This window comes from Xenopus laevis, chromosome 3S (assembly GCF_017654675.1).
Source record: "Xenopus laevis strain J_2021 chromosome 3S, Xenopus_laevis_v10.1, whole genome shotgun sequence".
Taxonomy (NCBI): domain Eukaryota; kingdom Metazoa; phylum Chordata; class Amphibia; order Anura; family Pipidae; genus Xenopus; species Xenopus laevis.
The window spans coordinates 84980000-84990995 of NC_054376.1; the positions used below are offsets into that span (position 1 = coordinate 84980000).

Consider the following 10996-nt stretch of genomic DNA (forward strand, 5'->3'; position numbering starts at 1 on the left):
AGGTCACATCCAATTATGAACAGTTCTCAGGACCAGATAGCAGGGTGCATGGTATTAAGCAGTTGTAAAACCACTTGTCATCTATTTCAAAATTGCCTAGACAGGGTTTAGTTTAGTTTACCATTTTAATAATCCTAATCTCCTGTTTCCATTTCTTCATCATTACTCGATTACTTTTACATCACTATCAAATTACCTCAGGGCGAATATTTATATCCTCTAATACAGCAGTGTTTTTTTTATATATCTGTTGTATGTCAGTGTTTCCTCATTAAGAACTTCTCTGAATTCTTTCCACAATTAATATATAATGATGATGAATGTTTTATTCTGGAACTTAATAAGAGTACTGTTTCATTTTATTCATTTCTTTCTTAACAGAAAGCTCTTGAAAAATGCCTGACATCCCGGTAACGCTACAGCACACTCCTCCAGATGGAGACTGGGGATGGGTTGTGGTTTTTGGTGCATTTATCTCAATCGGATTTTCATACGCATTTCCTAAAGCCATTACAGTATTCTTCAAGGAAATCCAAGAGATATTCAATACCTCATATAGTGAAATTGCTTGGATATCATCGATTATGTTGGCTGTCATGTATGCAGGAGGTAAGACATTTGAAGCTATCCAATTTTTGTGTTTTTAAGCTATTCACCTTATAAAATATAAAAATAATTTAGAAATATAAACAAATGTAACAAAAATATAAACACTTTTACAAACTAAGGACATTTACAAATGCAAAAATGATAATGGGATAACAATGTTTCTCTGTATTAGATCCCATGCCTGTACCTAAATCAGTAAATCAAATATCTGCTTGACATCTTCCGAAAAAAGTGGAAACATTACTTCATATTAAATAGAACATTTACCCTTATCATCTGTCTACATTACAGTATTTATTTTGAGGGTTTTTTTAATTAGCCATACTTTTCTGCTTTTCAGCTTGCAAATAAACATGGTGTCTGGTTGTCATGTTCACTGACCCCAGCAACCAGATCAATTGTGCAGCTCTATTTTTATTGTTGCTGCTCTTTTTTCTACTGCTTATCTTTCTTTTCGGGAGGCCCTTTACTGTATTTGTTCCATTCGGATCCCAAAACTGCCTAATGGTTGATTGGGCAATTACCCCTAGCAACCAGATTTAAATTCCACGCTTGAAAGCAGCAAATATACATTAAGCTTAATCAATGAAAAACCTTGAATATTAAACAATAAAAACTAATCACAAACTGACAATTCTACTGAAAACATTATACTAAATCTTAATTTTAAGTGAAACATCATTTTAGCAGCATAATGTTTGTATGGTTCTTAAGAAACTTGCTTTTCTTAGTTTTGCAACTTTTTGTACTAAAGGTCAATGTTGTAGGTGAAACCATCCTTTCCCTTCAAGCTCATATCAAGCATACTGATCATTTGACAGCATACGCGCAATAAAAATAAATATGTACTGTAGCTACATCACTTTAAAATTTGAAGGGAAATGGAAAAAAAAGCCTACATCAGAGCTGCTGCTATGCAACACGGCACCCCAGCTCCTAATATCAATCCTTCCTCTGCTTGCAGAAATTACACAATGGTGTGTTTTTGCCTACCATTTCTACACTTTATATTAAAAAATATATCAATCTTATGTATCTTTTATCCTTCCCATTCTAACTGTTATGTTACACACAACTTGTCTTTTATTATTGTTTTCATTGTATAATGCATCTTGTTATATTTCTGCTTTTCCTCCCCCTGTAGTCCAGGAAGATGCTGCGACCCTTAACCCCCCTCCCCTCTTCAACTGTTCCCAGTTTACAGTTAGCAGCCATATTAGGTGCTCTTTAACTGCCTAATATTGATGGGCGAATCTGTAGTGTTCGGCTTCGCCATAATAATTTGCGAAATTTGCGAAATGGCAAAAAACTCGCAAAACTGCACCAGCATCTCGTTTTTGACACCGGCATCCATTTTTCTGTGAATTTTTGCGCCGGTTCGTGAATAGCGGGAATTTGCTGCAAATTCACGCCTGGCCAATAAATTCGCCCATCACTACTGCCTAACCTACCCTGGTGAAAGAAATATTCTCTGACCTACTGGTCTGATCAATTAATGGGAGATTTTCTTCAGTTTCGGAATAAACTACACTAATATCTGCATACTCGTGTCCGTCCAGTTGAGTTCACCTGTCTGTGGAGATCTGCTAATAACAGTGAGTTGAGGCCTGTAAAGGTCCTGGCCCAGATTTAAGGGAACTATCACTAAGAACAGTGGGTTGAAACAGAACACTAACCATCCCGCAACATATATGCCTGTATTTCATGTTCACAAAACTACTTTTTCTTTTGGGTCAGGTATATTCTTATCATATTTGCCGTGGCCTTATCTGTCCTCACTTCCATTATGTGATTATAATATCACAGCTGGTAGTTAAAAAAACAAATACTGCTAGTACTATTGTATGTGCAAGTATTGCATTTTGCCATTGACTTATAGCAAAAACAAAAAATACCCACTCCCTTGTGCTCAAAGTATTTTGTGTAAAAAATAAATTTTCTCATCACTGACTAGGACTCCTGAACTCTGTTTTGGATGATATGCTAGATGATGTGATGGATTGTTTTTGTAGTTTAAATGTCTTTCAAACACATATGCATATTTTAAAGGAGTGGTTCGCCTTTACGTTAACTTTAGTATGTTATAGACGTCATTGGAGAGCTGCTGAATAAAAAGCGAAATAACTCAAAAACCACAAATAATAAAAATTGCAAGTTATCTCAGAAATCTCTCTCTACATCATACTAAAGGTTCATTTAAAGGTGAACAACCCCTTTAATACCCTAAATCTACTGATATGGGTAAGTGCAGAAGATTTCTTGTCTTTCTTTCTCTTTTCTTTTCTCACTTGATCTCACTTGAAATTTCTCACCAAACTTTTCTCACTCAGAAATTAGTGTGTGCTACATCCTTACAGACAACAGCCTAATGTGTTTTATGCCACAAGGGGCACTTGTGCCTGCTTTGGTCTTGGCACTAATGTCACTAAGCTTCACCAGGATAGGGATATTGCACTTTTTTAGACCATTATGCAATCCTCTACTTTGGCGTAAATATCTTTGTTCAATTCCGATATCCCGAGCAGCAAATAAGCACTGACTCAAAATCTACATATAAGAAACTGATTACATTTGGCACTCTCTACCTTCATAAAATACACAAACATACCCTGATAAAAACACCTTTTTTTTACTTTAATTTTGTAACTTATGACACACTGATTAACACTAATTGCTGATTAGTTGCTAATGGTAACTGCACTGGTAATTTAGTATTTATGTTAGTAAATCAGCACCTATGTAAAGTCTGTCAAATCCCAAAGATGATCAAACAAGCCGCTCTGTACTAATCAGCTACCAGATTGAGTCTGCCGAGTGATTTAATTTATACCTCTGCTAAAGACGTTCTATTAAAACAGAAAAGTTATTATGGGAAAAAAGTAAAAGTTGGCATTAATGCCGAGTGCATACAAATCAATTAAAGAGTGAGAAATCAAGAGTTTGCTTGAGGTTAGGCAGTGAAGCAATTGAATTAGAAAGGTAAAGTCAAAACCAGTAAATTATAACAAGATTTAATAAAAAGGAAATCAACTCTGTGCTCCGACAACTGAAAGGAAGGGAAATGTGGACACTAACAATTCTAGTCACCCAGAAATGTGCTTTTGGGGGACTAAAGATAAATATGTAATACATGTGATGTAATATACATTTGTCTTTTTGTTTCGTCAGAAGAGCAATACAAGATGAAATGCCTACAAGATAAAAGTTGAATGCCTATTGCATTACAACTGTTATCTTTCATCAGGTAGGTTAATCAAACAAATGAACACAATGAAAGTAGGTTTGCCCTATATTCATTTTAATTACTAAAATATAATAATGTTTTGATAAAAATTGTTGAATAATATGGTGAAGAGATTTCTTAGCTTTTACTCAAAGGAATATGCAAAAAGTAAATTTTTACTGTACAGGTATGGGAACTGTTATCCAGAATGCTTGGAACCTGGGGTTTTCTGGATAACATACCTTAACCAGAAGATCATGTAAACATTAAATAAACCAAATAGGCTGGTTGTGCTTCCAATAAGGATTGAATATACCTTAGTTTGAATCAAATACAGTGCATTGTTTTATTATGACAGAGAAGAAGGAAATCATTTATAAAAATTGGATTATTTCGATAAAATTGTGCCTTTGTGAGACACCATTTCTGTAATTTGGAGCTTTCTGGATAACGGATTTCTGGGTAAAGGATCCCATACCTGTAGTTTTATTTCCCTGGAGCAGAGTTTGTTTATGAGCTCCATCGTCCACCTCAGTGCTACCCATATTTCAAGTATAATAGAAAAAGGAAGGTTCTTTATATGTAGAATTTACTGGCAACAGTTTCTTGTTCTTTTAAAATCGCCAAGAAAGAACCAAGGGCAAAGGCAAATTGTGCATCTTGTTGCCTGTGCAAAATCATGTTTATAAGGCAAGCAACAAAATGCCAAAAATACCTTGCCATTGAATTGCATTGTAATCCTATATCTCTGTCAGTGCACTTGTATTATCACTGCTGCATTTTTCAGCAATGACACAAGGGCTATTAATGGCAAGGTATTTCTGTTTCTTTTCCTCACTGCCCACAGGTGCAAATCCGTGGTTTGGATTGTGGCCTGGTTATCTGTGTTTTATCTTCTAAAGTAATTCATTCATTTTATAGATTTAGTTAATTCTATCAGATATGATCCACTGTTTAGAAAAATAAAATAAAATGGAATGTAAACTCATTGTTGTAAAGGCTGTTTCTTTCTTACATGTAGCATATGCTTTCCTTTGTAAAGGCTTTTTGAGCAGTTCAATTTGCCATTTTTTTAAAAACTTTTGCCATATTAAACACATGAATTAATATTAAAAGAATATCACAATGTTAATCAAAAGCCATATAAAGCCCTGGATTTTAGTTTTGACATGATTCTGAGTTAATTGCATAGATCATATTTTAAAACACACTTCGAAAATCTGAATTGAACCTGTATGGCGATAGATTTGTGTAGAGAGGTAGTGCAGAATCCTGGCACTTACCCCTCCTCTGCAGCAGTCTCCTATAGTGGAGCAGGCACAAAGCCTGTGTCTGTGTGCTGTAAGCCATTGCCTAGCAACCAGCTGCACAGTTTCTCAGGGCTGTAGGAAATTCTACAGTAGCCTGGGAGTGACCCACAGGAAGAGGAAACAGAAAAGCTTGGCAGAGAAAGGCCTGGCACAGAGAGCCATCCAGTGGTGAGAGATCATAATGGTGTCAGTGGGCCCAGAGAGCTGGAAGGCCGCACCAAAGGCTGGTATTTGGATCAGGCTGACACATGGAAACCAAATAATGTGCCTGGAGAGACTTTGTGGCAAATTCCCTAACTGGCAAAAAATTCCACCATCGCAAAACTTTGACAGGCGTAAATACGCTAGGACAACGCTAATTCACGAAGTGTGAAGTTGCGTCCAGGGTGCCGAACGATGGCGAATTTTCGCTAGTGTTACATCGGTCATCAAAGAGAAGATGCGCTAGCGTTGCCTAATTTGCATATGGCGGGAAATGATAAAGTTACGTATATGCAAATACATTACATTACACAAGACCAGGGAACCTTAATAAATAAAATAGAGTTGTTATAATGCCCTAAACATGAGCCCACTGTATAGATTATGTTCCATATGTTAGATAATGTATGGGGGAACCCTGTTACCCAAAAAAAAATTTACGGACCTTTGCAGGCTATCACTCTGAAAAAAGGAAAAGACGCCAGCATTTTTTGGGACTTAGGAAGTCCTATACACTCCATTGCACTTCACCTGCTCTGAGCTGCGAAGACTGGTGAATGAGGTACCGTTCAGTAAAATTTGCATCTTAGTGAATTTGTGGAGTTACGTCCATTCGCCAGAGCGAAAATTCACCTGGCGTTAGAGTGCGAAGCAACGCTAGCGTCTATCTCTTTCGCTAGCGAAGTGACGCCTGCACCTGTTAGGAAATCGTGAAGTCCCTGTGGACGGTAATGCTAGCAAATTGACGTTGGCAGTAGCCACTTGGCGCTTTAGGGAATCTGCCCAAGAGAGTGTGAGAGGAGTCAACAATTGCATAAGATTGCCATCTGAGCATCCAAAGGGACTGGGATTACACTGCATGTCCATAAGTGCTTTACTGAAGGCTCTGTGTAAAGCATCTAAAGAGACTTTTGGAATGAGTATCCTATTTAAAGTGATGGTATCCTAAAGGAGTGCTTGAAAATTTTAAAGACTGTGTTTGTTGGACTGAATAACTTAACTTTCTTTCTTTTAGTTAGTGAGACAGTTTGCACCTGCCTAGTTAGTTAGTGAGGTGCTAATTGCCACCTGTTAGGAGTGCTGTTTGTAATAGCTGCCCTTTACATTTATTTTAGATAAACTGTTATTTAGTTCACAAAGTCTGTGTTTGCATTATTACTGTTTCCTAATGGAGCCACCTGTAAGTGCATTCCCAGATACAACTAGGTGGAAGCACTGCACTAGCAAGTACCAGGTACCTAGTCTCTCCCAATACCACTATGGAGTGGCTCAGATTTGTCCCATCGCCACACGTGGAGTGTTACACTGACTGAAGGGATGTCGAAAGGGTAACATTTGCTTTATATGATTCTACTTATAGAAAGAAGCTGAGTTAATATGTTTTTTGCCCTTGTTCATTAGTTGCAGTAATGCTGAGTCTTGGGTGTTGCTAATTCAATGTTTAGTTTAGCTTTCCTCAGATATAAATAACCAAACAAAAGTCATCCAACAAATATGTAAAATAATGATAATTATGTCTGTCATTTATTTAATATTACAGTAAACCATCTGGTTGTCCATATGGAGCTGGGTGCATTCCAGAAAACTGATTCAGCACAACATAACTGCTAATAAATATTATGTTTGAAACACTCAAACACACCTAAACTAAATGGCACAATGACCTATGTAACCCCTTGCCATTTAAAGAGCATTTCAAAAGTTTGCTGAAATCCTCATAAAACATAAAAGACCATTTGAATTTCCAACTTATGTAAAACATTCTTTTTAATCAATATTACCAACTTCATTTATCTTGAGAACTATTTAAACTGGTTGCTTTCCTTTTGAAGCCTATTCTAGAAAGTTAAAATGAGGGAACTTGCCGGAAAACAAAAACCATGGTAGAGACAGAATACAGCTTGCTTGTGTAAAAACTATAATTTGATGACTGTTTAAACAAAGCATATAATTTATAAACAACCAATATTTTGAAGCAGTTTGCAGTCATTCAGCTTCTCTCGTCAGCTTCTCTCGTTTCTACATGCAAATCCTGTTTTGTTCTGCTCTTCTTCTTTTATGCCATGTTCTGATGTTTCTCTTTCCATATAACACTAATTCAAAATTAGATCAGTTGTCTGTGTTACAGATGGAACAAGCATAGTAAAGGTCACATGGAGAATTCCAAGAGTCATAACACAGAGGGCATGGTTATGGTTGTATACAGAATTTACTCCAGTTGTTGATGGTCATAACAGATTTACATCTAATTTAAAGCATAATATGTAAATGGCTGTGGGCTAAAGGTTGTTTTTTTTCCTATCACATGTGATTAGCTATTACTAATAAGTGAAACTGTCCTGTTTGGTGAATTTTCACTGAAATTTTGCTAAATGCATTGGAGTCAGTTGGCATTTATATTTGCACCAAATGCATTGCAGTTAATTGGTGGTTTTTCTCACATGTTTTTCCCGCACAAAAAAATGAATACATTTAAAAAAAATTCTGGTGAATAAAAACAAATGTCGAAATTCTAGCTCACAACAGTGAAAAATGTTGCCACTTGCAAAATCACAAACCTAACCACAAATCTGTATTAGCTGTATTGCTCATTCCTATAAACAATAAAACCCAAAATCTTAGATAAAGTGTGTTTTTAAACTTCTATTAGGAACCATCCACATGTCCCTTTACTCTCTAAAGGAAATATAATTAATAAAACCTATCTTTATATTTGTTAAAACGAATCCTTACTTCACTTATATATGTGTGTGTATTTTATATATCCATCAAAGAGACTGTTTATTATATTTTATTTTTAGGAATCATCTCCACCAATTGTCCAGAACTCAAAACTACAAAGCCATGAAAAATATGAAGGTTATATAATTGCCCCCTTGACTGACTTTAATAGCTGAGTTTAACTACGTGTATCACCATCAACATTACTATTTAAGAGGACAGGAGATGTTATGGAATGCACAGCTGAATTGCCCTCACCTACTGCAAAATGCAAGATATGAGAGTCCTAAAATTATAACAACTTTTCACATCACCTGTGTCATTTAAGAAGTTTAAGAAGTGCAAGGGACTAGTGCATAATATTACACTTTGTGTCAGGTTCTGCATGGTGAGTCAAGAAAATGATAATGATGTACTCTGACATAATACACACAACAAATTAAGTCTGCAACTCTGCATGTTTTTATAAGAGTCTGCTGATTGATAATTAAATGTAACAAGAAGCACATCTCAAACATCCCTAACAGCTGTCAAGAAGCCCCATCTGGATAAGATCCAAGAACGTTGTCGTGTGCCAAAATGACTTCTAAACTGATTTTTTTTCCATCTATGCATTAAAATGAGTTATGTTTTAAACCAAAACATTGTTGCATGGCTCATGTTCTGTCTGCCACTACAGACTGAAAAACATGAGCTGTTGTTCACAGCTGAAACTGAATAGTCTGGTTAACACATTTGATTTGAACTGCTCTACAGTACATTTCTATTCAGATATTGAGTGTACGTTTGATAAAAAATGTATTGTCCATTTCAATTGTGTAGAAGAAATCTCTGTAGTCTGATCTGCAAGGTGCTCTTGTTTTGTCTGCATATGTCCCTGGTGTTCTCTTATTGTGTTAAACTTAAGCTTTGTGCAGAGATAACCACACTGAATGGCAAATCTTTGGAACTTTGATATTATGTAAAGAACTCAACAAAATGCTGCAAATAATTCACAATCTATTACTTGTTGGCTAATCTGCAGTCATGGTCTGTGCAGGACAATGTACATAATTTAGGGAGTATAGAGACTCCCAAGGCTAGTTATTCTGTAGTTATGTTTAAAAATGTTTCACAAGTGTATTGGCTAGCACATACATCAGTAGTCTGACCATATAACTGGTCAACTCAATCTGGGAACGCTAGTTTCCTTGTACAAAACTTTTCTGCAACAGTAATCATAGCATGCTATTATCTTCGTCCTCCATTTCTAATACAGGTAATGTATCCATTGTCTGGAAACCCATTATCCAGAAAGCTCCGAATTACAAAATGGCTGTCTCCTATAGTCTCCATTTTATCCAAAAATACAATAAATTCTTAAAAATTATTTCCTTTTTCTCTGTAGTAATAAAACATTACATTGTATTTGATCCAAACTAAGATATAATTAATCCTTATTGGAAGCAAAACCAGCCTATTTGGGTTAATTTAATGTTTACGTTTCCAGTGAACTTAACGTATCAAGATCCAAATTACAGAAAGATCCATCATCTGGAAAACCCCAGGTCCCAAGCAGGTGCGTAACTATAGAGGAAGCAGACCCCGTGACAGCAGGGGGGCTCAGGAGGTGTAGGGGACCCATGAGGCCCTGATTCATATAAAGTTTCAACAAATATTGGTAAAACAAGTCCGCTAAACATTTTTGGGCCCAGTAATATCTAGTTATGCCACTGGTCCCAAGCATTCTGGATAAAAGGTCCCATACCTCTAGTACCAGTGCATTTTACATGCTTTTCATACAATGCTAATTGTTCACAGAAGAGCCTCTACCACAGTTGCTTAAAGTGTAATTATCCTAACACTGACACTCACAGTTATGTATTTGGACTGTTGTAAAGTGGTATAATGGATAGAACATTTCAAGATTATGCTGCTGTTACACTTTATAAAGGGCGTGTGTGGCCCGAAACATGTTGTGTTTGTAGTTACAAATAAACCACATTGTAGCAGGTATTCTGCTGTTTGGATTGCTCTCCTCACTCATCTGATTTAATTGTTCATGTTAAAGATGTGCGGTGAAGTCTTTGAGGAAAGAAGCACCAATCTACTTTAAAGTTGGCAGTGCGCTGAAGTAATTCAAAGAAAATTTGCACCTAACTTAGACTGGAGTAACAATATCTTGGATAAATGTCCAGGGTAACTTTATATTATTTTCTGCTCAAAAGCCATCTTCATTTTGTAAATAATAAGATGTTGCTTTTTCCTATGCATTTTGGTTAAATAATTAAAACCTAAATGCATATCTGCACAAAGGATTTAAAGTTGATGTGGTTTACAGTAATGGCATTAATGGTAATAAGGTAAAAAGATCTATAAAGTTTTTTTTTCCCATTTAGTAATACATGGAAGACAAACTCATATTTGCTTTCAAGGGTGATTGCTAAATGCTACCTGCTAACTGGTTATTAGAACAGGAGTAAACTTAACAGATTATTACATTTTTCCCATTTTAATTCTCATTCAGGTCCAATCAGCAGCATTCTGGTAAACAAATATGGAAGTCGTCCTGTGGTAATAGGAGGAGGTGTCCTGTGCTCTTTAGCAATGATTTTGGCTTCTTTCTGCAATAGTGTCGTTCAGCTGTACATCTGCATTGGTGTTATTGGTGGTAAGTGCCATTCTACTTCCTATAAGGCTATTTTGCAAAAGGCAAGTCAGCCAAAACTATATGAAGGAGAATATCTGAGTTTTATGATACACCTTTTGTAAGTCTTAAGGGAACTGTCTGAAAAGAGTGCATTTCAGAAAAAACTCCAAAGTCATACTTTAATTTGTGACAGAAAGATGTATAAGAAGTACAGGATTCTAAATATTTGGCGGAAAAAAGAGAAGCCCACTTATTATGAGAATAAATGGTGGTTTCCATATATATTAGTCCAATGCTTTTAGC

The 10996-nt window shown here is 36.0% G+C and overlaps 1 protein-coding gene across 6 annotated transcripts in view; it reads left to right on the top strand.

Moving 5' to 3' along the window:
• Positions 1 to 10996, top strand: part of LOC108713132 (monocarboxylate transporter 2) — a 45034-nt gene that overhangs the window by 24274 nt on the left and 9764 nt on the right. For all 6 annotated transcript variants that reach the window (XM_018255915.2, XM_018255917.2, XM_041588582.1 and 3 more), the window contains 2 exons: positions 382 to 609; positions 10571 to 10714. In XM_018255915.2, coding sequence (XP_018111404.1) covers positions 396 to 609; positions 10571 to 10714 — 358 coding nt within the window. In that variant the 5' untranslated portion in view covers positions 382 to 395. The remainder of the gene's footprint in view (positions 1 to 381; positions 610 to 10570; positions 10715 to 10996) is intronic.